This window comes from Mandrillus leucophaeus, unplaced genomic scaffold, assembly GCF_000951045.1.
Source record: "Mandrillus leucophaeus isolate KB7577 unplaced genomic scaffold, Mleu.le_1.0 Scaffold1819, whole genome shotgun sequence".
NCBI classification, from domain to species: Eukaryota; Metazoa; Chordata; class Mammalia; order Primates; family Cercopithecidae; genus Mandrillus; species Mandrillus leucophaeus.
This window is the reverse complement of record NW_012101831.1, coordinates 189,883-217,553: the sequence shown is the minus strand read 5'-3', so window position 1 is coordinate 217,553 and position 27,671 is coordinate 189,883. Positions and strand designations below refer to the sequence as shown.

Below are 27,671 nucleotides of genomic sequence, written 5' to 3'. Positions count from 1 at the left end.
TCGATCTCCTGAGCTCGTGATCCACCCGCCTCGGCCTCCCAAAGTGCTGGAATTACAGGCATGAGCCACCGCGCCCGGCCAGCTCCATACACTTTTATATTTCTTTTTTAAGTTCGCTTTGTAATTATCATCAGCAAAGGTTATTTCAAATATGCTTCATTTTCTCAAAATTCTCTTTCCATCTCCACCTCATTCTCACTATTGAACTTGGCTTCTATGACACAGAAGAAAAAAGATAAAATAAAAAAAATCTTCATGCAAATAAGAATTTCCTTACGGTTTGGCTACCAAACCATCTACAAACCTACAAACGTTTAGTATCTGTCACAAGGAAAATGTGCCCTTTTTAACATACTGATACATTCATTTATTCCATGAACCATGCTCTTGTTCCTCCTCAGAGACTTTACTCTGTAATCTATCCTCATTACCTAACTTCATTTTCTATTCAGAATCACTGGCTGGTCTCTCTCTCTCTCTGTCTCTCTCTCTGTCTCTCTCTCTCCCTTTCTCTCTCTCTCTCTCTCTCTGTGTGTGTGTGTGTGTGTCTTCATATCTCTGTGTGCACCTACACATGTAATTTTGAACCTTCTGTGATAACAACTTCAGAGACAAATTTCTCCAAAGTGTTGTGTTTAGTGGCAGACTTTAGATTTTATTGTTGTCCTATATCCATGCTTCTATCCAGTTCAATCTGACACCTGCAGTCATATCACTGAAACTATTCAGGCAAGATCACCACTCTCCTCTTTGTCACTACATCTAATGATTGTCTTCACACTATATGGCAAGAATATTGACCATGTTCTTCCTGAAACACTCTAGTGACTTGTTTTCTGCATTGTGCACATTCATTTTCCTTGTGTGGTCACGTCTGTTCTCATGGATTCAGTTGTCCAAAAACTGATTATTCCTTTACCTAAAGCATTAACTCAACATCTATTTACAGCAACAGGAACTGTCTACTGGTTATTTCTATTTGAGTATTGCGGGAAAAACTAGCACAGCATATTCAAATTAAACTGATCTCTACACTCTCATTCAACACCATTTTCTCCTTCTCCTTCTCCTTTTTTTCTTCTAAAAAACAGATGACAACATTATCCTATGATTTATAAAGTCACAATTTTGACTTTTCAACACCCGCTCTTCTCATACCTCATAGTTAACCAAATTCTATGAAATCTGACCAGTAGATAGCCCCTAGAATCATTCAGGTTTTTTTCCATGTCCACCACCAACATCATCGTGGTCTGTGCCTCCATCCTCCTCTCCCTGAACTGCAGGATCAACAACCTTGTCTTCTTTCCATGTCTCCAGCCTTGCCACCCTACACTCAATTCTCCACCCTGCCACCAGAGTAAAAAAATTTAAATACAATTTTGATAATATTTTCCTGAATAAATCACCTGCTTTATACTACCCATTGGAAAAAAAGTCTAAATTCTATAGTGTGACTTAACTTATCAGTAGGTTTATAAGTTCTTGTTTGCATTATGCAATCCTAGTTTTCTTAAGTTCTTGTTTGCATTATGCAAACCTAGTTTTCTTAAGAATGTTCCAGTTTCTTAGGATTGTTCCAGTGTATATAATTGTCCTGATGTAATTATTAAAAGAACCCCCTTTTACTCTGCAGCATCCTAGTTTAGAAAATAAATTACTTAGTCATTTTCTTTATAGGCTTTTTATTAATGATATTTTCTGACTTTTCTAGCCCCACATTTTACCACACCTTCGCTGTTCTCCTAAGCTCCAAACATACTCACTTTCTTTCAGTCTTCACTAATTTTTTTTTCACCAATGGGCCTTAAAACATTAAGCTTCCTCTGGCAGGAGCTATTCCTCACACCTCAACATTGCCTAAGTAAATATCACTCCCTCCAAACACAATGGTTCTACCTAGACTTTCTTAGGTAATCCTATTTGTCATTTACATATGTTTATTCTACAGTAGCAATATTCATTTTTTAATGTATTCAAAAAGTACTTATTGTGTGCCTAATATGTACCCAAAAAGGTATTTATTGAGTACCTAACATGTACCAAGAACTCTCGTAAGTATTTGTGATAAAACCTTAGTGAAGAAACAAAGATCTTTCATTCATAGAGCTTACATTCTATTATGGAGAAGACAGGAAATAAGCAAAGTATATATAAAAAATAAATATATTACTTAAAATGTTAGTGGGTTATAAGTTATAAAGGAAAAACTAAAAGAACAAAACAGAGCTAGTATAGGAGATAATTAATTTTGGAAGAAGCGAAGTTTTAAATGAAGTGGCTAGTAGGCCAGAAGGTGATGTTTGAGCAGATACCTGAAGGAAATGAGGAATTAGTTCTGAGGAGGTCTGGAGAAAGAGCATTCCTGGCAGAGATAACAGCTGGCACAAAGGCCCTAAAGTGGGAACCTGGCTGGGGTGCCCCAGGAACAGTAAAAGGGCCCTTGTGCCTCAAGCACAGTAAATGCTGGAAGAGTAGTAGGAGATGAGGAGGAACAAGTAGAAAGAGGCCAGATCCTGTAAGGATTATTTAAGTCCATATGAGGATTGCAGCTTCTACCCTCAGTGAAGTGGGAATTATTGCGAGGTTTTATGCAGAGCCATTGACCTGATCTCACCTATGCTGACTTGTTTTCGTACTCAACTCAGGCTGCTGTTGAAAATAAATGGTTTGGAGCAAGGATCAGACTATTTTCAAGTGGAAGTAGTAAGAAGGAGAAAATTCTGGATGTACTTTAGGATAATCAGGATTCCTTAACAAATGAAATTGAACTGTGAGAAAAAGAGAAGTGTGAATAAACATAAGGTTTTTGGATTAAGCAACTGGAGAAAGGGAATGGTCATAAATTGAGAGGAAAGGCTAGGGGGAATGCAGGTTTTGGCGGAGCAGGGGAGGTCCAGGGAAGATAAAAGAGTATTTTGGAACACCTTGAAGATGTCTAACAGGAAGTTAGATGTAAGAGTCTAGATTTCAGGAAAGAGAGAGAGGCTGAAAAGGTAAATTTTTTATTTCTGAGCTTATGTATACATTTAAAGCCATAAGACTGAATGAAGTCATTGAGGAAAAGAGTACAGGCAGGAAAAAAATAAAAGACAAAGAACAGACCTCTGCAGTATACTAAGATTAAGTATCAGGGGGATGAGAAGAAACCAGCAAAGGAGACCAAAGAGGAGCTACTGGCAGGATAGTAGGAAAACCCAATGAGTGTGGTGTCCTGGAATCCAAGTGAGCCAAGTGCATCAAGAGAACACCATGGTAAGCCATGTCAAATGTTACCAATGGGTAATATAATGTAAGGACTGAGAAGTGTCAATTGACTTTAGCAATGCAATGATCATTGTTCACCCTCATAAGAGTTGTTTCAGTGGAGTGGTGGTGGACAATGCTAGATTGGAGTGCACTTGGGAAAGAATGGTAGAAGATAAATTAGAAACCATAGGTCTGGACAGCTCTTAAAATGTCTCACTGCAAAACGGAGAAAATTAATGGAATTGTAGCTTGTGTTGAAAGTACAAGCAAGTAAGAAAGGCAGAGAGATTGAGGGTTTGTATAATAGATTGTATGTAATTATAGGCCATGGAACTTAATTTAAGTAAAGAAGTGAAAAGATGTATTTTGGTTAAAAAAAGACCGAAAGGATAGTGGATTAATTAATTCTAATTCCAATGAAAATCAAGAGGGAAAGAGCTGGAAAGTCAAGGTACAGGTGTCAAAGAGTGAGATGCCAGAGGAGAGATGATGTGCAGCAAGTAATAATTACAAAAGCTAAGGTGTGACCATGAGCGTGAATGACTGAAGAGTGATAGTAAAAAGAAAGCCATTACTAGAGAGCAGGACAAGGAGCTGAGTGTGGAATGTTGGAAGAATCGTCTATGTGTATGGTGAAACTGCCAAAAATCAGGACAGACATTGTGGAGAGACTACTAATGATGCAAGAGCTAAACTGTCCGGGTGTATTCAGTTGCATAGGTATAGATATGGGGAACATGGAGAGTTTAACTTAACCAGGGTTCTATTTTGTCAAGAGGGTGGAATGAATAAAAAATGTATCAAGGGATCCAAGGGTATATGCAAGAAAATAAATCATAATGCTTACACATGGAATTTAAGATAGGTAAGAAGAGAAGAGAAAACATCGAGGGAATGAGAGAGACAAACTCTGGTATCATTAGTAGAATTGAAATTCCATCTTGGTAAATCATAGCTAGTGTTGGAAAATCAGTGAGAGTGACCTGAACAAACAAGAAATAGTGGTGGTCAAAGAGTGAATGTATAAAAATGTGTGCAACATTGTTTTTATTGGGTATAACAAGGTCTAATAAACTACTATGGAAGTGAAGGGCTGAGATAAGGTAAACATTTCTTCAGTTCATGTTATTATAATGAGGAAGAAGGTTGGAAGGTCAGAAATTTGAGGAAAGGAATTTTAAATAGTTGTGTGCTGCATAAAGACAATTCAGTCAATGATGGATGACATATACAGTGTTGGTCTCATAAGATTGTAATACCATATTTTTACTGTACCTTTTCTATATTGAGATTACCATTATGTTAGAATTGACTGCACCACTCAGTATAGTAACATGCTGTACAGATTTGCAGTCTAGGAGCAGTAGGCTATACCATATAGCCTAGGGGCAGTAGGCTATACCTATACCAAATAGTAACAGGCTATACCATACAGCCTATGCACCATATAGCCTAGAATAGTGCTACCTCCTCTAGGTTTGTGTAAGTATACTCTATGATGTTTGAATATTGGAGAAATCACCAAATGATAGATTTCTCAGAACATATCCCCCCTTTTAAGCAATGCATGACTGTAATTGTTTCAAAGAATGGGACAGAGCAAAGACTAACAACTTTTAGGATGACCAGGTGCCACTGAGTGCATAAATGAAATGAGTAATTATGAAATATGATGTCTTTCATCACTATTTTCTCCAGAAGGAGAGGAACCTCAATTTTTCATAAATGGATATTAAAATTAATTTTTAAATTTCAATAAAATTCACAAAGGGAATTGCTTCTTCCTCCTTCTATGCCTTGAGTGCCTCAACTATTCAATAACCTTAAGCCACTTGGGCTTGGGGTTGCCATTCTTTCTACCTCCAGGTATTTCCATGACTTGTGTGTTCCTTATTGTATTTCAGGTCAAAAATCAAATGTCCTAGCTTCACAGTGGCCTTCTTTCCTACCAAATAAAAATTCCATTCCTCTCCCTGCATGCTACTGATCATTATCTACAATTATCCATTTATTGGTCTACTTGCTACATACAACTTTCATCTTGTAGAAACTTTTTGTCTTCTCTACAGATCTCAAGTACCTGGAACAGTGCTCCCCTTATGTGGCACTCAATAAATATTCATTTAATAAAAAATAAGTGTAACCCATTAGTAGTTCCGATATTTTAAAAAGTGGTCACAAATCAATTACAAAAAGATAGCTCGATAGAAAAGGGAACTCTTGAACCCGGGAGGCAGAGGTTGCAGTGAGACGAGATTGTGCCACTGCACTCCAGCCTGCAGGATTGAGTGAGACTCTGTCTTCAAAAAGAAAGAAAAAAAAAAAAAAGAAAAGAAAAGAAAAGAAAAGAAAAAGAAAAGGGGGGAAGACATAATGAAACATTCGCAAAATGGACGTGGTCAACAACAAAATAATACATTTTAAATAAATATAAATTGAAACATCAGGATGTACTTTTTCACTTTAAGTTTTTATATACTTCAGGATTTTACAAATCTTATGTTTCATGATGTAGAGCAACACTCTGCAAATACACTTTTGTGCAAATAGAGATTTTTTTGTTCAGGAAAATGCCTGCATGCAAAAGAAATACTTAGCTATTAGAACTAAAAATACACACACATAAATGTGTGTGTGTATATATATATCTGTGTGTGTGGTGTGTGTGTATATATATATATCTCTCTCTTGATTATGTTCATTATATTTCATATTTCATTTAACCTTCAACACTAGTGATCAATATGGCAAACGCCTTGATAAATTTTCATGTTTTATTGTTTTAGGGACCGTGGCTATAGACTTGCAAGACACAAGCTGTAGATCAGCAAGTGGCCCTACCCTGTCTCTTCCTACAGAGGGAAGCAAAGAAGTAAGAAGACCTAGCATTGCTCCCGTTTTAGAGGTTGCAGATACATCATCGATTCAAACGTGTGATCTTCTAAGTGACCAATCAGAAGATGAAACTACGCCAGATGAAGAAATTTCTTCAAATTTAGAGTATGTTCAGATACTCTGAGGAGTAAGATTACTGGGCTTTGTGCTAATGTCTTTAAGTATTTTCTTTAGGTACCTTCCCACTAGGTAAGGAGCTAATGATCTTTCCTTCTGAACATCATAGTATCATTCCTATATACTTCTACCAAAACACACTGCTAGTAGCCAGTATCTCAAGTTGCTGGCTTCAATATATATTTCCAGTCTCTTTTTGCTCTTAATGTTTTATTCTCAAGGAGGAAAAAAAGATATAAATCAGTGTTCTCAAGATATAAACTTCATTTTCATAATTGTATGCTTTTTATAGCATATTGTACTTTATACTTTGAATTTACTTTATTACACATTCGTATTGAAGTTCAATTATTCAATGAAATGAAAATGCAGCCCCCTCCATTAAGCTTTCCTTACTTATCTCAGCGTTCAGCACTTTCATACACTATGCATTAATTAATATTTTAAATGTATGTTAAAAAGGAGTACTGTTTCCCTTTTCTAAGCTTCAATAATAATAGAGTATCAATCTATATAGTATTAATCACATTGTAGCCTTCAGTAGAGTTTGTTTACAGGTCTTATTCCATATATTAAATTGTCATTCTTCAGGAAAACACAGCAGTCCACAGCCTTGACTGTGGAGTCCTAAGGACATTGTTTGCCATGCCAGTTCCATTTGATATTGGTTATGTACAAGTGACTTTAATTAAAAAAAAAAAAAAAAAACACTGGCGGCTGGGCAGAGTGGCTCACACCTGTAATCCCAGCACTTTGGGAGACTGAGATGGGTGGATCATTTGAGGTCACGAGATTGAGACCAGCCTGACCAACATGGTGAAATTCCATCTCTACTAAAAATATAAAAATTAGCTAGGAGTGGTGGTGCATGCCTATAATCCCACCTACTTGGAAGGCTGAGACAGGAGAATCCCTTGAACTCAGGAGGTGGAGGTTGCAGTGAGCTGAAATCCTGCCACTACAGTCTAGCCAGGGTGACAGTGTAAGACTCTGTCAAAAACAAAACAAAACAAAACAAAACAAAAAAACTGGCCAATAATTCACCTGTAAACTCAGTGTAATTACTACTTCATAAAGCTATGAAGTGATTACTTGAGGTAATAGAGAACAAGTGCTTATGCCAAATCAATGTTTTGTGCAGAGTAAGTATTCAATTACTATTCATTACTATTAGTCGTAGTATGGTAGTATGGGTATTAGTGGCATTGGTAATATAATCTCTAACATTTCTTCCAGTATCTTTAAGTAATATTGAATTGAACTAAAAAGAACTTAAATATCATTGATGCTTGAAAATATTCTTTGTTCTAATTTCTCCCACTTAAAAAATTATTGTAAGAAAAGTTGATGTACCCACAAAACCAAATCTATTCTCCAAAGAAATTAATGGATAGAGTCCTCAAATATATTTGGAATCTAGGATGGGAAGAGGGAGAGGTTTGGCAACCAGTGTCTTCACAGGAAACGGTGTTTTGGAATGCGATTGAAATTCTTTCTTTACACTTCTTAAAAATTGAGAGGTAATTTTTTTTTTTAATTCTAGAAAAATGAAAGAGATGTTGCAGTAATTGCAGAGATTACCAACTTCTAAATTTACAAAATTTTACCCTCTAATTTTATCTCTCAGTCAATGAAGTTTATTTCCTGAAAACACTGATTTGCATATCTTCTTTAAGATAAAACAGTTTTAACTAGGTCTGAAATTTTATGGCTTAGCAGGTAAATTTGTTAAAACCAAACACTCTTATTGGATAAGGGAATATTCACTAAATTTTATTTTGTTGCCTAATTTTCATTTATGCTGCTGCGTTTTAGAAGTTTCATTCTGAAAGTCAGTATAGCCGAAATATGCAGTTGGCTGTTTTTTAAAAGTCAGCAAGCTAAATGTCTCTGATAATGTTTTAAGCATGATTCTAACAGAAACCATGTTTTTAACCAATTAACTCAGTTATTGATCCTTTTCAGTTATGCATTTATGTCTACTGAATACAGATAGAGCAAATCATAATAATGCATTTTGCTTTAAATATATGTTGTAAAAATTAACATTACTATTTTTTTTTTTAATAAAAATCTTCTAAGCTGTGAGTTAGCAAACTTTTTCTGGAAAGGAACAACCAGTAAATATTTCAGGCTTTTTGACCCCTGTTGCAACTACTAACTCTGTTATCAAAGCACAAAAATACCTATACACAATACATATGTGAGTGAGAGTGGCTGAATTACAATAAACCTTTATTTATAGATTCTGAAATTTGAACTTCATATAATTTTCACATGACATGAAATACTAGTTTGACTTTTTCCAACCATTTAAAAATACAAAAACAACCCTCAGCTTGCACAACCATGTGGTGGGTCATGTTTGACCCTGGGGCCACAGCTTGCCTACCTCTCTTCTTAACTACCTCTTTATCAAAATATAATTGCAACACAGAGTTATTGATTATAATGTTATTAAAACAGAGGAACATGTCAGTAACTTAATTTGCCAAATTTGCATGCCTTATCCAAGGGTAATATTTTGTATTGTTTTACAGATATGCTAAAGGTTACCCACCTTATTCTCCATATATAGGAAGTTCACCCACTTTTTGTCATCTCCTTCATGAAAAAGTACCGTTTTGCTGCTTAAGATTAGACAAGGTAAGTACTTGTTGCTGCTATTTTGTTCACAAAATAAAATTATAGCATTTTATAATGACATAATGTAAGTAATTTATACAGCATTTTGATTACAATATGTTTAAGGGGTATTGGTATTATCTTTTCCATTGTAAATTTACATAAAGTGGTCAGTTTTACTTTTTTAACTGCACTGATGATTACCCAAATGCTTTTGTCTTCTACTAAATTAGCCTAATGGATCTGCTAGTCATGTTGTTAAAGAGGAAAATAAGGTACCAGATCTCATCCCTACGAACCCTCAACATCCAAAATCTCCAAAAATCATTTTGGCCAAATGTGCATTATTTATTTTACCATTATTACTTTATATCTTGTTATGGAACCCCTTGACATGATGGGAAGAGTAAGTCCATGTGTTAGACACAGAGATTCGTTTATGACTAAAGTGAAAGCTCATATTAGAGTCTTGCCTAATATTTCCTTTCTCAAAGTTTTACTGTCATTTTTGGACCAAGAGAAACTGTCCAAAAGGTAAAAATTCTAAGAATGCTAGAGGTTTTATCTTTTTTCACAGTGCAACCATTGGGCTTGACTGGTATGAGCTTATTCTCTTGAAGAATAACAACACTGATAAAAGGAAGAACCTTATATTCACAGCCCCTAGAGATTCAGGTGTGCCACTAATTCTAACTAGGAACTTTTTCTTTTACGTTACATTTTGAAGTTACAGTTAAAATCTCAGCTCTCCACCTAGAAGTCATGTAAAATGGGCAACTAACTTCACCAAGTTTCAGTTTCCTCACCCATAAAGTGGATATTATTTTAATATGAACCTCATAGGGCTCTTATAGGGATTATATAATTTAGCACATGTTACATATACACCATGGAATACTATGCCATGGATGCAGCTGGAAACCATCATTCTAATCCTAGTTCTACCTATGTTCTCCCAATCCTCCAATTAACTAGCTGTGAGATATTGAGCAAGTTGCTGGAGTTCTCTTTACCTCAGTTTTCTTATTTATATATTAGAGAGGCTGGTAAAGGACTCCTGTGAGAATTGAGTGAGGTACCATTTGGTGTCTAGCACATGTTTTTTCTCCTCTTATCTTGCATTCCTTTCTTCCATATGTACATAGATTGCTTTCTTCCCTCCTTTTCCAATAACTCACACCCTTCTTTAGTCATGTAAGTGCACTCTTGTCTCTTCAGTTAAAGTCTCTACTCTGGGGCCTCAGGAAAAAAAGAGGGACAGGCAGGGCTAAAAGTCAGGCTGGATTTCTGCAGTTCTGAGAGTTGCTACCTGCTCCCTCTTTCCAAATGTAAATGAGATATTTCTTGTATAGTCACTGATACCCTCCTTTCTTTCCTATTCTCCTTACACACATAGTACGAAACCCGGATATGAAAGATATACCAAAGGGAGCCAGTATGAACAATTTCAGAATTCAAGGCTTTAAAGGAGAAGTATCTGAAAGGCCCATCCAATCATGGAGAAGCCATAGATGACGTAGAGAAGGCACCAGTGACTTCCTTCAGGAATCTCCTGGCTCATCCTTCCTGTCTTGTGCCTAGCTTCTGCCTTTCCCCCCAGCCCATGGTTCAGTTCCTTTCCTCCTTATCTTCATACACAGCTCTGGCTCTCACAAACCTACTATAGTAATTCAGGCTGGTTTCTGCTTGTACAGAAGGGAAACAAAGACAGAGGTGGATTTTGCCTTTGTGTTAAAACTCTTCTGAAAGAGTTTCTCATGGTAAACAATATAACATGGACTCAAATGTGGGATACTAAGGGCTGCAGGCCCTAAAAGAAAGAAGCTCTTTCCGTACTCTGATAGGCTTACCCAAATATTATTACCTAAGTAAGGGCAGAGCAAGAATGATGTAAGACAACCTGCACAGAGAACCTTGAGACTATAGCACAGTCTCAAATATATGTGAGAACCTTGAGTCTACAGCACAGTGCCTCCTTCTGAAAATTGTTTTAAAGACATATCAAAGAAAACCTAGTAGTGTCTTGAGATCCTTAGATTCAAGGCAGAGTAAAGAGGGCCAGCGTATCAGCCGACAGCCACTCACTCATCTCCTTCTTCTGCCCCCACATACTCATGTAAGGCGGAATCCCAAGGCAGAGGGGTGACAGGGAGAATAATGACTTTTAAAAGGGCCAATATCACAGCATATGTAGCCAGTGCCTCCATTTACGGTGAACCAGGCATTTGTTAACCAGTTTTGGTCACAATAATGCAGCATAATAAGCCACCCCACTGTTCAGTGGCTTACAGTAAGAAGTATTTCTTTTCACACTCATGGGCCTGGAGATCAAATCAGGCTCTGCTGACCTAAGCTTGGGCCAGCTGAGCTTGGCTTCAGGGTGCAGGTTGGGTTGAAGACTGCTCCACATTGTTGGTTCTGAGTCCTAGGAGGAAGAGGCATTGGCTACAGGGAGCACCTTATGGTGGATCACAGGGGCTCAAGAGCTGAGCCAAACTGAGCAAGCACATTTGAAGCCTCTACATGAACCACATCTGCTAACATTTCATTGGCCAAAGCTGGTCCCATGGCCAAGCCTGAAGTCAATGAGGCTAAGAAATTATACTCTATCTCAAGAAGGAGTGTAAGTTGAGTGACTATTTTCTGAACCACAAACCATTGTGCCACACCAGGTTTAGGCATGTGTAGTTCCCACCACTACCAATTAGTTCAACACTAGAAGCTGAGAGTTGGAGGGAAAGTTAATGGTCAGCTAGAACAAACTTCCCTCCACAACACAGGGATGCTCTCCACATTTCTGAGAGGTGGTGATGGAGCTTCAGCTTTAGCATGTCCACTTAGAACTTTCACTATCTTTGAGAAAGAATTTTGTGAAGTTCCCATTTAGAAAAATGTCCCTTAAATAGTACATAAATCTGCTTCCTTCTTCCATTCATGGAGTTTGTATCTGGATCTGGAGCTGCACACAGATATTTGGTCCCTTGTCCAGAGGGTGGCCTTAATAAGGGTCTGCCTAAGCAGGTCATGGGCTCTGTAGTAGGCCTCACTAGGAAGAGGCTCTAGAATCCAGTTCAAATCCCAGCTTCACCACTTAGAGCTGTGCGTGTTTACCATGTGTCTCCCTTTCATTCATCCATAAAATGGAGATCATAATATCTGTAATATACAGATAGTGTTAGGCTTCAACAAGGTAATGCCTGGAACACACTATAATAAGGCCTGGATAAATCTTGGCTATTAAACCATAGGGCTGAAAAAAAACAATTTTATTACCTCAATCTTCTTCAGACAAAATAGCCTGTGTTCTTTCTACTGTGTTGTGTACACGTTTCCTTTTCCCCATCCTCTAATTTAACACTATTTGTCAGCCGTGACTCCGTTAGGCACAAGGGACACCATCCACATTCTCCCTCACTTTCAGGAGAGCCAGCTTCTCAGTACATGCAGCCCAAAATAGTGTCAGACATTCTGCTGCCCGCACATTATTAACTCACCCAAGCAGTCCCTCTTCCCATTCCTGCCTGGCTACTTCCAAATGGATTGTTAGCAAATAGTCTCGCTTATAATGTCTTTGTACAGGAAAGTTTTTTAAAAAATTAAACGAATGTCTTTAAATATATTTTGACTAAATTTTGCCTTTTACTTTGCCTACTTTTTATTCTTTTAATGTCTTTTTGAATCCTGGGTCTGTTGTATTTTTCTGTTTTTTTTTTAGCCCTTGTAATTTTGATGAGTGTATATTTATGATTTTATTCAAATCACTAATAAATATGTTGAACAGGCCAAAGAATTCTGCAGGAGTCCACTGAAGTCTGTCCTCTGGGTTCTCTCATTCAATTATCAAAAATCCATTAAACATATCCTAAATACCAGACTCCTTACAAGTCAAACTCATTGCAAGGCACAGGGGACACAATGCTGAGAAAAACAGCCATGGCCGCTACCCTCATGGAGCTTCCAGTTTAGTGGGGGAAATGGATATTCATTACACTCCTAAGTGCATAATTATAACAGGCAATACATGTTTTGGAGGAAAAATAAATGATGTTGAGAGGAGAATCTGGCCTGGTCTGAGGATTCAGGGGAGTTCCTTGAGCAGGTGCTGTTTGAGTTGGGAGTCAACAAGGTAAAGAGGGGACAGACAGTGCAGGCAGGGGACACAGCACAGGGAGTGGCTTAACTATGAAGCCTTGTGTGGTCACAGTGTAAGTGAAGGCCAGTATGGCTGGCCCACAGATACTCTGGGGAATGATGCCAGACAAGAGTCTTTAGTGGGGTAGCATAGTAAGATTTTCATTCTTAAAAGATCATTCAGTGTGGAGAGTGATTAGAGAGAGGCAAGAATGTTTATAGGGAGACCATTATGGAGGATATTATAGTAATTCAGGCAAGTGATGAAAGCAGTTTGGACTAGGGTGCCAGCAGTGGAGATGGAGGGAAATTGATGGACTCAATAGGTACTTGGGAATATAATAGAACTTATTGATAGCTTAGATATGAGGAGTGAGGAGAAGAAGTATAAAGGATGGCCCTTAGTTTCTCATTTTTATAACTGCATGAATGGTGGTGTCCTTGATTGTGGCAGCGAATACTGGAAGCAAAGCAGGTTTGTAGGAGGTAATGGGATAGGTTTTATTTCCGACGTGTAGTGTTTGAGTACCATTGAAACATCTAAATAAAGATTTTGAGAATAGTAACAGCAAGCACTTATGTGTCAGATGCTGTTCAAAGCACTTTCTATATATGAATTCATTTACTCTTTAACCCTATGTGGTAGGTATTATTATTAATCCCATTTTATAGAGGAGGAAACAAAGGCACAGATAAGTGAAATAATCTCCCCAGCGTTGCACTGCTGGTCAGTAGGTGTATTAGTCTGTTCTCACACAGCTGTAAAGACGTATCTGAAACTCGGTAAATTATAAAGAAAAGAGGTTTAATTAGTTCACAGTTATGTGGGTTGTACAAGCTTCTACTTCTGGGGAAGCCTCAGGAAACTTACAATCATGGTGGAAGGCAAAGGGGAAGCAGGCACATCTTCACATGGCTGGCAGGAGAGAGAGAGAGAGAGAAGTGGGAGGTGCTACACACTTTGAAACAACCTGATCTCATGAGAACTCTCACGAGAACAGCAAGGAGGAAGTCCGCCCCCATGATTCAATCACCTCCCACCAGGCCCCTCCTCCAACACTGGGAATTACAATTTGACATGAGATTTTGGCAAAAACACAGAGCCAAACTACATCTGCAGGGGATGTAAAATGCAAGTATAGAGCTGAGAAGAAAGGTGTGGACTGAAGTTATAAATTTGAGAATCATTGCCAAGCATTAAGTATGGAGAAAATTGGTCCAGTGAGAAAGCGTAGAGTAAAAAGAACTGAAAATTGGGAAAGAAAAACTATTCACAATCTGTAAATAAGGCCAAGAGAATGGTTACATGTCCTTTCAATGTCATTATAAATAATTGTCAGGCCCACTCATGAATTATTTAATTTTCTAGGAAAATATACCATTGTTTAACTTTGCTTTTTACTATTAATTAAGGGTTTTGATTCTGTGACATTCCCTTCACTTGTACATTTGTGTTTGGTAGAGACACAAATGATTTCTATCCTGTAGAAAAGAAAATCCCAAACGTTAAAGCTAATGAGAACATTAACCAGTTTTGTACCCAAATTGCAATCTTAAGCTAACTTTCTTTTATTAAAAGGACTACATAAACCCCAGTGCCTTAAATCTTCTTAGAATCAGCTTTAGCATTTTGCTGGTTCCATCATTAGTGACTGAGTTGAATAAAACCCTTGACACATGTTTATTCTCTATTTATAAGAGAATTTATGTTTTGACTTCTGAGAATTGCTCAGTGAAGGAGTGAGCAGTGAAAGAACTGTGCCTTGAATATCTTCAGCAGTCTTTGAGACAGTCATTTTCCTGGCCACAAATCCATCCATTTCCATGCCTGCATTTCTCTTTCTTTGCATTTATCTATTCTTTAAAAAGTGTTACTGGAAAACTGTTTAGTACAAGGCATTGTGTAAAGCTCAGGGCATGGGAGAGAGAAGTTGAAATGTGAAAACAATACCACTGAGATACTAATGGGCTGTGGAGGGAAACAGACAATTTGAAAGGAAACCATAATATGAAAAATGCCATCCAGGAAAAATGTTAGGAAGTATATAAGAAGGCTTGGCACTAGGCCCTGAAAGATGACAGGGACTGTGGGAAGTGGAAATGAAAAGGAAGGATAGCCGGGCATGGTGACTCATGCCTGTAATCCCAGCACTTTGGGAGGCCAAGGCGGGTGGATCTCCTGAGGTCGGGAGTTCAAGACCAGCCTGACCAACATGGAGAAACCCCGTCTCTACTAAAAATACAAAATTAGCCAGGCGTGGTGGCGCATGCCTGTAATCCCAGCTACTCGGGAGGCTGAGGCAGTAGAATCGCTTGAACCCGGGAGAAGGAGGTTGCGGTGAGCTGAGATCGCGCCATTGCACTCCTTTTTCTTCGCAAAAAGAGCGAAACTCCGTCTCAAAAAAAAAAAAAGGTAAGGAAAAGAAAAAAAAGAAAAGGAAGGGTTAAAGGAATAAAACAAACAAAGGTGAGACAGAGAAAAAGAGGATATCATGGGAGATTTCTTAATGTTTTGGTGACTTTCAAATATTCTTTGCTTTGGTAGTCTCCACTCTGCCAGTTTAGATTCTGTGGGAATGAATCCTTAGCTCGTTCCTTAGCTCAGGAGCCCAAGTGGCTCACGGTGCTTCCTGCTGTTCCTCCTGAAGGCACAGAAATGATTCATGATCACAGATCTCCTGATTTGTTACCACCCTCCCCATTCTAGAACATGGAGACATATTGCATTCAGCCTAATCCCTGCATCTGTCCCTTCACATCATTGTGGTCATGCCATCTGCTATGGTCTGAATGTTTGTGTCCCACCAAAATTCTTATGGTGAAATCCTAATCCCTAGTGTGATGGTATTAAGAGAAGGGCCATGACAAGGTGATTAGGTCATGAGGGTGGAGCCCTCATGAAAGGGATTAGTGCCCATATAAAAGAGGCCCCAGAGGGCTGCCTTTCCCCTTCCATCATGTGAGGACACAACTAGAAGGCATCATCTATGAATCAGAAAGTGGGCCTTCAACGGACACTAAACCTACCAACACCTTGCTCTTACACTTCGAGTTTCAGAACTATGAGAAATAAATTTACGTTTTTTATAAGCTACCCAGTTTATGGTATTTTGTTACAGTAGCTAGAATAGACTAAGACAACATCCATGTGAGATTCATGTGTTAAGAACTGAAGTTTATCTTAACTGTTGAAAAGGGAAATTAATAGCTATAAAAACAGAAGTAAAAAAATAGTTACATCTGGATTTCTTGGTATGTTTTTCTGAGAAGCTGCCTTTGAAACTCACACATGAAATGGACAAGCCAACCAGCCCAAAGTAGGCTTTAAAGATGATGTTCCTAAGTGAGTCTGTGCTAAATCAGCTGAGGCAGTCCTTTTTTATGCTGTGCTCAGTGCTAAAAGGCCCTTACTTTGTACCAGACATTGTGCTGGCTCCTTTCACCTGCTCATTCTTAATTCTCACAATAGCCCAGTAGGATTGTTCTTTCCATTTTACAAAAGAGCAAAGCAACTTTCATAAAAAGTATGTAGAGTGCTAAAGGTCATGGAACTGGGGTTTTAACCCAGACCTTTCAACTTAAAGTGTGCAAAAGTTGTACTTTGAAGCAATTGGGTGCCAGTGCTATTTCCTGTTTGGGCTTTTGGGCTCCACTGGTAGGTTCCTGTGCCTCCACATTCCTTGTATGCATTGGTGATTACTGGCCACATTCTTACGGTGCCAAGAGACCCTGGAGCTCCAGGAAGGTATGCCATGCATTCTGCCAAGGGCATTTTGATGGTAGTTAGCAGAGGGCTTGGATGCTCAGGGAGTCCTTAATGACCCGGCCAATTGTTGAAGCAATAGCATCTCTGAGAAACTTGCTGTGATTCTCCTTTTTGATTTGATCTTTATGTGTTTGCCCATTGCTTGCATTACTGTAGGTGCCTGATAAGTTTGTGATAGAACAACAGCAAACATGGAGTTCTGCTTAAAACAAGTAAATAAACCTTAAAACAATTTTTTAAGTGCAATTGACTTTAGTGGTAGCTGAATTTATGCCCAATTGCCTCAAGAAGTCCATGTATAAAACAGAAAAGTTTTGTCTTTTTTAACCTGCAAAGATCAAGGGAATTGAATTATCTGCTAATTCGTCAATGCATAGTATTGTGTGCACATCTCATCATAGCATCTGCTAAGCTTACTAAACTCCACTCTAATTGTCCCCCTAACTTGACTATAAATCTTTTGGTGACAAGAAAGATGTCCTCTTTCTTTCTTTCTTTCTTTCTTTCTTTCTTTCTTTCTTTCTTTCTTTCTTTCTTTCTTTCTTTCTTTCATTTTTAAATCTACTGGGTTTAGTAAACAAAATAGATGATTCAAGATATGTTGAATAAATGAATACGCCAATAAACGAACCAATCAAGTTTGAGATGAGAATTAAAGAAACAAACAAATAAAACATTGATATGGTTTGGCTATGTCCCCACCCAAATCTTAACTTGAATTGTATCTCCCAGAATTCCCACGTGCTGTGGGAGGGACCCAGGAGGAGGTAATTGCATCATGGGGGCTGATCCTTCCTGTGCTATTCTCATGATATTGAATATGTCTCACGAGATCGGATAGATTTATCAGGGGTTTCCACTTTCACTTCTTCCTCATTTTTCTCTTAGTGTCATCATGTAAGATGTGCCTTTCACCTCCCTCCATGATTCTGAGGCCTCCCCAGCCACATGGAACTGTAAGTCCAGTTAAATCTCTTTTGTTCCTATTTTTGGATGTCTTTATCAGCAGTGTGAAAATGAACTAATACAAATATAAGTAAGTGAAACGGCGCATGGAACTCAACTGTTCACAGCTGGGAATGCCAGACTAAGGTGCTTGGGCCTATTCTGAGGGCAGTGAGAAGTCAGTAAATAATAATATTGTGTCAGTAACAATATTACTAGAATTGGCTTGGAGGATAGAAAGAAAGAACAGTTAAGGAGCTCTTCAAATGGTCAAGAGATGGAGTAAACATGAAATTACTCAAATCAGGTCAGAGTTGATTCAGTTGGCAGAAAAAAGCATCGAAGTGAGAACAAATGGCAGGACACAACACGTTTTGATCAGCATCCAGATGGGGGAATGGTTCAGCTTCTTTCTTTACAAAAGGGTGGGAGAGGAAAGGAGGAGAGTGCCATCAAAAGGTACGAAGGGAGAATAAACAGGTAATGGTGTGCTCAATGATAGAGATTACCCAGTTTTCTACTTCCCAGGGCAGCTTCTTTCTTTCATATCTGTACAAACTATTGCTGATCTCTATGACTGCCTGCTCACATTTGCTTCTTCTCAAGGATACTGGTTTAAGAAAACTCTGAAATAAGGAAAGACTCTTGCTCATTTATTTTAAGATAATATAAGAAAGCAAGACTTAGGGGGAGCCTTTGTTATTTTAACAAACAATGTTGTCGATGGAAAGAAGAGTGAAGAATTAGAAACATAAATGCAAGCCTGAGCTACTGAAGCACAGAAAGTTCCTGAGGTCTCTTGCACCAAATGAGCCCTTTCCTGCTGTTGCTGCTGTCTTCACTACATATTTCAGAAAGGAAATAAAATAAAATTGGTGCCAAGTGAAATATTTACTGTTTTGACTAAAGAGGACATGAATAATTGGAAGTTCTTTATACTAATAAATTCCAGGGGCCACTTCCTGCTGTCAAGTTCCAGTGGTAGCATTTGGCAAAATCATGCATGAAGCTCTGGTGGCATACTACGGGGTCACCCAAAGAGAAATCCTGGAATACCCAAGGGAATAAAGGGAAGGAATAGATACTTGGTGGGCCTGCTTCAGTCAAAGGCCTTTGACAGACCAACAGAAAACATTCCCTTTAAAACAAGGAAATAAACTTTAAGAAAAAAAATTTTAAAAAAATTTAATGCAAGTGACTTTAGGGTTAACTGAATTCATACTCATTTTTTTTCCTCAAAGAATCCAGGTATTAAAACAGGAAAATATTTTCTTTTTATCACCTAAAAAGGCACATTGTTCATGTCCTACTTAGTTCAAAGTGGAAAATGGGATAAGTATAATTATCAAGTAATAGGATAAACTTTTCAGACAAGCATTAGAATCTAAGCAGCCAGAATTTAATGGACTAGCCAGATGAGGGCTCCTCCTTTGGGCCACTCAATCCACTTCTCCTGGCCTAATTCCAGGAATGGGGCCATTGCTCAGATTGGGATGAAACGTTCTCTGTAGGAAATGACTCAAGAGTCAACTTACCAGACGTGCCAGAAAGCAGCCCTGTAGCTTTACAATCCCACTATATGTTTTCTTTGGTTGATACACTATTAATTTTTGTGAGGATCACTATGGTTTTCTTGGGAAAGCTCTGGTACTGCTTCTGTAGGGCAAAGGGGCAGAGGAAAAAAGGAAAGCAGCATTTAGTTATTGATTCAACAAAATAGATGCTAGATAAAATGCTAAATATTGGGACAATATGGCAAGCAAATGACAAGTTCTAAAGGACCCATCTGAGGTCCCTTGTATGTGATTTCTCTGTATTGTGGTAAATTCAGAGGAGGAACAGCAGTGAGTCAGCCTCTAGGAAGCAGACCCTCTGCTTTTGTATCTGTGCATTTAACATAGCAGGCCCAAGACTGCTCTCCCTATAAAGGCCTACTTGCAAGATTGGCCCTTTGCTGGCATCTGGAAACTTATATTTTGAGAGTGTTCCCATTACTCCCTAACTGATAAGGGTGTTTTAATGAGGCTCAATTGCTTGTACAAACAATGTAATTTATGCAGAACACCTGCTTTCTTTCTAGGAGTCTGGAATTTTGGTATGTGTGACAGAGGGTGCCTAAATGACCAGTGTCCAATACAAACATTGGATATTAAGTCTCTAATGAGCTTCTCGGATAGACAACATTTCCCATGTGTTGTTATATCTTGTTGCTGGAAGAATTAAGCATGTCCTGTGCATCTCCATTGGGAAATGACTCTTGGAAGCATGTGCCTGGCTTCCTCCAGATTTCACTCGTATGCCTTTTTCCCTTTGCTCATTTTGCTTCATAACCTTTTTGGTAATAAGTTATAGCCATGAATACAACTGTATGCTGAGTCCCTTGAATTCTTCCAGTCAATCACCACACCTGGAGGTGGTCTTTGGGGATTCACTACTCCATCTTTACTGTACCCTATAATTATGGTCAAGTCCCTCAAATAAGTGCTATTTTCAGAAGCTCGTTCAATGGGACTTTCTAAAGGCAAAGAGTATCAGGGTGAATTTCAAAACAGAGAAAAGAAAATGAAGTTTATCCAGACCTCAGTAACTCTTGGAGTTTAGTATGTATGTAAAGCTTTCATTGCTTTTGTGTTTTCTTTAGTATTATTTATTATGAGTGTAGTTAAAGTTTGCTGTGTGTTTTTTGTAGTGTCATCTCCTGTGTTTCTTATATTCAGAAGATGACAACTAAAGTTCATGCATCTCAATAATTACTATCAAAATTGTGTTTGTCCAGGTGTTGAGTTCTCCAATATCCAGTTGGAGCACTATTCAATGGCACTTCAGTTGCTGAGTTTATCATGAAAGCTCCTTTCAGAGTTATTTTCCCTCATTTTAAATGAAATTTCATTTGTGAATCTCGGCATCTTTATTTTTAACAATAGAGACATCTACAATGTAGTTATGTGCTTCTTCAAGAAATGAAGTATATATGTGTGTGTAGTTGTGTGCACATATACCTGTGGGTACATGAGTACACGAAGAGAGGGGAGCTCTTCATGTTGTTTTAGCTGGTTATTTTTGCTTTATTCCTTTTCTTTAACCTACAGACATGTCTTTCTTTTCTACATCTTATTGGTTCTACTATGCCTTCAGATGCAAATATGAGCCCTTTCAAGAGGCCCTGAAAGTTTTTGAGCAGGAGGCAGGAAAATAGAGATCATTATTTGCATTACCTTCAGAGCACTAAGCACTTTTGATGACTCTTTTTGGCAATAAACATGGCAGATACTGGTGGTTAGTACACCCTATAGCCAAACACTTTCTTCCTCCTCCTTTGCTAATAGAATTTGATTTGAGGTAAATGGCAACATACTAAGCTCTAGGAAGGTAATCATGATTGGTCCAAGTTGCTTCCTTTCTCCAGTGGTTGTTCAGGGATCGTCATGTGACCCAGTTTTGGTGAATATATCATAAGGGAAGTCTGCTGGAGGCTTCTAGGAAAGGCTTTCCTTTCCCTCAAGATGCATAAGAAGAGAAAGCTCTTTTACTTCCCTCCCTCCTTTTCTGTTTTAAACAAAATCAGGCAAGGACTTGATTTATGGAGGTGAAGCAGCTTCCTAGTGACCATGAAATTACAAATCTGAGAATGAAAGCTAACATCTCATAACAATATAATGAAAAAATGGAAAGAGCCTGGGCCTTTAATGACTTCATTGAACCACCACACTAATCCTGGGGCTACCCTTCTGGACTTTTTTTTTTTTTTTCACTTTCATAACTGTTCTCATCATTTAAGCCTACAGGTTAGGTTTTCTCTTTCATGTCTCTGAATACATCTTAATACAATCACAAATGCAGTTTCACTCAAAATAATATAACATTGATAGGATACTGTGGATCTCTGTCTAGCTCTGCTGTTTATGTCCTAGGCACCCATCCCCCAGCTGCTGGGAATATGGGCTGTTGACGGCTCAAGTTGTGATATGGAATTGCTTCTCGCAAGGTTACAGACCCAAGCAGGGGGTGGCTGATGTGCAGATAAAGCCCTAACCCTCTCCCCTCAATTTGAGACAACTCTGAAGGGCTATCTATAGGAGAATGGCTATACCATGACATCCTGATGACTTTTTATGTATCCGTGTAGTGAAGGCTTGAACCATAGCTTATCTGAGTCTTGGAGAAATGCCTTGTGGTCCTCCCAGAACAAGAGAGGATGGGAGGCCTGTAAGGAGCTACTACGAGGCCATCTCCCACTTGCTTCCCTAGCTCCCTCGGGAAACTGTTTTGAGTTGGTTGCTTATTGCCTCCTAGGTTCTCATGGAGTGTGGGGCTTTCTACCCCATTCCCCCCAAAGCAGGGCTGCAGGTGATAAAGCCACTTTGCTGCAATCTAGAATTGGTTTCTCAGCAACTGGGTATCCCACAACGCATGTGTCAGTCATCCAGCCCCTTTCATTTCAGTGCCATCCTTTGTGATGCGTGGGACAAGGGTTGTGGGGACTGGAACCTTGGGCTTATTCTTCTTTTTGTTATCTATGTAGGTAATAAAGTGTCTAGATCTAAGTGGCTCATTGAATCTTTACCAGCAGCATCATCAGCTTTTGGCCTTTGGCCCTGTCTTATATGTTTGAACTTGATACCCCTCATAGTTCCCAAGGTTTCTGAAGGATTGGCTGAGGCCTCAGGGACAACTGCATTGCAGGCCAGCTTTTCTCTATGCCCAATGTACCTTCCTCTCTTCCCTACACGTGTTTCTCCCAAGAACATTTCCCAGTGAGCCAGCACACAACTCTCTTATTGTCTGTTTCCAAACCTAAGGTAATTGGTCCTAGCAGTGGCCCTAGAAAGCAGACTGTAAAATAGGAATTTAAAGATGGATTATTCACCCACCAGCTGGCAAGCAGGACCTCATCACTTGTGGTGGACAGACCTCTGACATGCTGTAAAGGTGCAGTTGTTAGAATTTTCACCAATGGTGAACTGAGATGGGTGTTCACAGAAAATGTGTACTGGATGAAGCAACATTGCTGGTGCTTGAGAGATAAGGAGGAAATTTTAACTAAAAGACTGGCATTGGGTGGCTGTTGCTAACTGCTATTGATTTGTCAAAGATAGTTCATGACAGAATCAGTGTGATTAATCATCAATTCAAGGCAAATTATGAAAACCAGAGGGCCTCCTTACCAAACCCTAATCTTCTATATCTAGAGGGCAAATCTAGAGGAAGACCAAACCCAGGAATGAATTACATTAGCAAAGCTTCAGAGCAAGTTGAAATCTTAGCCTCAGCAAATCTCCCATGCCAAAGCCAAGTCCTTAATGAGGCAGGACTGCCACCCTGAGATCTGGGGCTATCTGGGTAAATGCACTTGAGATCTTGAAATGCCAGACTACCCTGAACCCACTGGGCTTGCAGAGTGGTTCCTTTTTGGAAGACAGTGATACTCCTTCTCATGCCTTGGGCAATAAACCTTACAAAGTTTCAGGGACCTGTCAGGGAAGTTTTAGGAGTGTAGTGATCTGGGCCATGCCAGAATATCTCCTCCAAAGTAAAGAAAAAGTTATTGGATCTTTTCCTTCCTATGACCAAGAGAGATGCACAGCTCTTGGCAGGCTTCATCAGTTCTGGGGGCAACATATTTAGAACTTAAGAATACTGTCTTGACCTAATTACCAAGTGACATGAAAGGCTACTGACTCCAAATGGGGCCCAAAGCAAGCCAACCCAAGACACAGCCCTGCTGCTTCAGCCATGTAATTTGGCAGACCTTTAGGAACTGTAAGTATCTGCAGTGGGAAAAGATGCCAGATGAAGTTGACAGTAATCCCTATTCATAGGTCGGGTAGGCTCAGTAGCATCACTGTTGGATGAAAGTGGTACATCTGTAATTGGGCATTAGCGGGGCCACAGGATATTAGTAAGCTGCACAAACGGAGACTATGCCATTCATCACGGTGGTCCTGACACCTCTGCAGCAGCTCACACCTATGCCTGCAAGAGGGATCTTGAAAAATGCTTATAACTGAGTGTGTTATGGGCTGAGTTGTGCTCCAATCCCCCATTCATATGTTGAAATCCTAACCCTTAGTACCTCAGAATTTGACTGTTATTTGTAGATAGGGTCTTTAAAGATGTAATTAGGTTTAAATGAGGTCATTGAGGTGGACCCTAATTCAGTATGACTTGTGTCCTTATAAGAAGAGGGGGTTAGGACGCAGACCTAGACAGAGGAACGATCGTGTGAAGACACAGCAAGAACGCAGACTTCTGTAAAGCAGACATCTACGTATTTATTTGTTTATTTGTTAATACATATGTAAACATACGAGGAGGGAGGCCTCAGAGGAAACCAAACCTGCCAACAGCTTGACCTTGGACTTCTAGCCTCCAGAATTATGAGAAAATAAATTATTGGTTTTTTAGCCACGCAGTCTGCAGTATTTTGTTACAGCAGCCCTGGCAACCAGCACAGAGTGAAAAGGAGAATAATACGGCAGGAGCTGGAACAGAACACAGGAGTCAGGGCATTTTTGTCAAATTTTATGGACAAGTTTTAAGCATATTTCTTTGCTGAAAGAAGAGTAGAGCAGGCCTAGACTCCAAGGCCAGGGTGGTTTTTAAAATATTATCTCAGGGCTTCATCTCATATGTTTCTGGTTCTTGACTTAGCAAGAAATTGATCATATTAATTTGACTATGGCAATGCAGTTGTAACTGCCTGATGGGTTCTTCCTGTCCGCTGTACATAAAATCAACTCACCGAGACCATGGCATTAAGTAAAGAAAGAGTTTAATTGATGTGAGGTGGGAGACTGAGTTATTACTCAAATCAATTTCCCCAAAGGCTTGGAGGTTAGGGGTTTTTCAAAGATAATTTGGTAGGCAGGGGGATAGGGTAGGGGGCATGCTGATTGGTTGGGTCAGAGGTGAAATTATAGGGAATCAAAGTTGTCCTCTTGTGCTGAGTCAGTTCTTGGGTAGGGGCCACAGGACCGGGTGGCAGGTCCTGGTGGAGCCATCGGTTGTCAGAAATGCAAAAACCCTTGAAAAGGCGTCTCAAAGACCAGTCTTAGGTTCCACGATAGTAATGTTATCTCCAAAAGTAATTGGGAAAGTTGCAAATCTTATGACCTCCAGAATAATGGCTGGTACTTATTTAGAATTCAAGCCCCTCTCATCCTCCTAACTTGGCGGCCTTTCATTAGTTTTACAAGAACAGCTTAGTTTTTGGGAAGGGTTATTATTATTTAAACTGTAAACTAAATTTCTCCCAAAGTTAGCTTGGCCCACGCCCAGAAATAAGCAGACAGTCAACCTGTGAGCCTGGAGGCAAGATAGAGTCAACCATGTCACATTTCTCTTATTGTCATAATTTTGCAAAGGCTATTTCACAGTAAGCATTTGTTCATCAGGAGAAAGTGGCTTTTTTAATCTTGAAAAAATCAGTCCAATCAAAGGGTGGATTCACCGTTGAATTGGTAGAGAGGACCTAGTGGCCTAAGGTAAAGAAAAATTTTCATAACCAAACTCATTTAATAACAGTAAGTGTGTTGGCCGGGCACAGTGGTGCACACCTGTAATCCCAGCACTTTGAGAGGCCAAGGCAGGCAGATCACATGGTGAAACCCCGTCTCTACTGAAAATACAAAAAATCAACTGGGCGTGGTGGCATGTGCCTGTAGTTCCTGCTAATCAGGAGGCTGAGGCAGGAGAATCACTTGAACCCCGGGAGGTGGCGGTTGCAGTGAGTCGAGATTGCACCACTGCACTCCAGCCTGAGCGACAGAGTGAGACTCTGTCTCAAAAACATAAAAAAGAGTAAATGTGTTAATTAAACATTTTCATCATATTTACGATCCACTGAAATTTTTCAGGTTTCCAATTCATTTTGTGTTGAGCAAGCAAAATCATTTTTACTTTAATATTTAATCAACATTATTTTAACTTTAATTTTCTTTGAGTTAAGTAGATTCTATCCATGCAGCAGCATATGGCTTATTTTCATAAATGGGCCACATTAGAATCCACTCTCAATCTAGCTCAGTTCAGATCTACAGACAAAAAAATCACTTTCAAAATAAGCATTGAAATATGTTTAGGATATTAGGATTTCCCAGTTCAGTGATTTTCACTGTGGCTTCTATACGTTCTAAGCTTCAAATTATATTATACTACCTTGTTTCATTTTGATTTTGTTTTCTGTTTGTTTTGCTTTTAAATTATGCAAAGCGTGACACATATATGTTGAATACATTCAGCACAAGAACCCACACTTCTAATGCCCTATATATATTCTATTCACATGAAGAATTTTGAGTATTTTTAATTTTTATTTTAATACATATGTAAAGAGGAAAATAATTTATATTCATTTAATGCAAAACAAAATACCCTACACTATGGTGTTGTGTACTATGGTCACTTTCAAAACCAAGCAAAAACAAATTTACTCAGCATAAACTTAGTTACACCACATAAATGTTAGTTCAACTCTGTACATTGGTGAGGCCTGAGAAATAATATAAATTAGAAAGTTTTTAAGCTGTCGTGTTTATTACATTCTCCACTGTGGAATGGGTAGAGAGAAAGGAAAGTAAGCTGAAAATGCTAAATATTTTGATTGATGTTTATTGTTCACATATATTTTATGTCACAAAGTATTTTAAATTTTATTAAACCAGCTGTAGGAGTGGAGGATAAATGCTTTCTGCTTTACAAGGAGGATTTTCTGATATAGGAACCCACAAATAACTGATGGGCAGTTGAGCATACTCAAGATCCATTTTTACAGCCTCTGTCAGGAGTTTCAGATTCATATCTTCAATAGTTTCCTCGTATTCTGATTTGAATTGGGTTTGACTAGAGGTCAGGAAGTAGGAAAGATATCTTACAGAAAGGTCTCTCTTCACAACCATAAATACTATCCAAGGGAAGCTGGGACAAAATTGTATTTCTCTGCTATTGCTACAATTTACAATTTTATTCCCTAACCCTTTCCCCTCCCCCAAAACACACACACTTGAATCATTTACTCTAGTATGCAGGAGACTGTGTCAGCCTCCAGGCCACCCCTGACCTCTTACCCTAATGTTCTCACTCTTTTCCTCCACTGCAATCAAGGAAACCACTTCCTCAGAGTTTTTGCTTAATTCTTTAATTCCAAGTCCTTTTTGTTTTTTTCTTTTCATTGTTGGTGTTCCCTCTATGAATTGTCTGGCACTTTGTGTCTTAAAACTCTCTCAAATCTGAGCTCACCTCCAATCTTAAGTTTCCTGAAGCACAAAGAGAACAGCCCTCACGCTTGGTCAATGTGGAGCAACAAAGTAAAGGTACAGCCTCAGCTGTCTCTCTTTTAGTTATGTGGCTCTAGGCAAGTCACTCAACCTCTGGGGAATTTGGTCAGTCAACAGTAATTTTACAAAAACATTTACAATTTATAACTTTTATAATTTTATAATTATTGTAATAAACTTACAATAATTTTACAATCACTATTTCTAATATTTGTTAATGCATAACAAATTGTTGACACTTTTCTCAAAAATTCTAATTTCCCTTGGCTTTGATATTTCCCCCAGTGGATTTTTGTGTTCTTTGGGTTGCAAGAACTATGACTAATTTTCTTTGAATGGTTAATACCTCCTGTCTGGCAATTGCTTTATATTTCAATAATATTTGCTGAATGAGAAAATGAAGAAATTAAATAAAAGTAAATAATATGTGTGACAACAGTGTTCCAACATTAAACATGCTATATAAATGTGAGCTGTTATTTTTTCAGTCATTCATTCAACTAACAATTCTGGGGTGCTTGCCCTGTGACAGGCACTGTGCTCGGCAGACAGGAGAAGTCTCTTGTCCATAGCAGCAATTCTTAACATGGCAGAGTTTATTACTGAGTACTCACAGAAGAGCTACTGTAACTGGATAGTGAAACATGACTGGAGAGTGAAACATCTGA

At 38.7% G+C, this 27,671-nt stretch overlaps 1 protein-coding gene across 1 annotated transcript in view; it reads left to right on the top strand.

Annotated features, from left to right (window-relative positions):
• LOC105537931 (potassium channel subfamily T member 2-like) overlaps positions 1 to 16,835 on the top strand; it is a gene marked incomplete at its 5' end in the record, with an annotated part of 54,464 nt that extends 37,629 nt beyond the window's left edge. The window contains 3 exons of the mRNA XM_011977620.1: positions 6,036 to 6,249; positions 8,802 to 8,907; positions 16,677 to 16,835. Coding sequence (XP_011833010.1) covers positions 6,036 to 6,249; positions 8,802 to 8,907; positions 16,677 to 16,835 — 479 coding nt within the window. The remainder of the gene's footprint in view (positions 1 to 6,035; positions 6,250 to 8,801; positions 8,908 to 16,676) is intronic.
• Between the last annotated feature and the right edge of the window lie 10,836 nt (positions 16,836 to 27,671).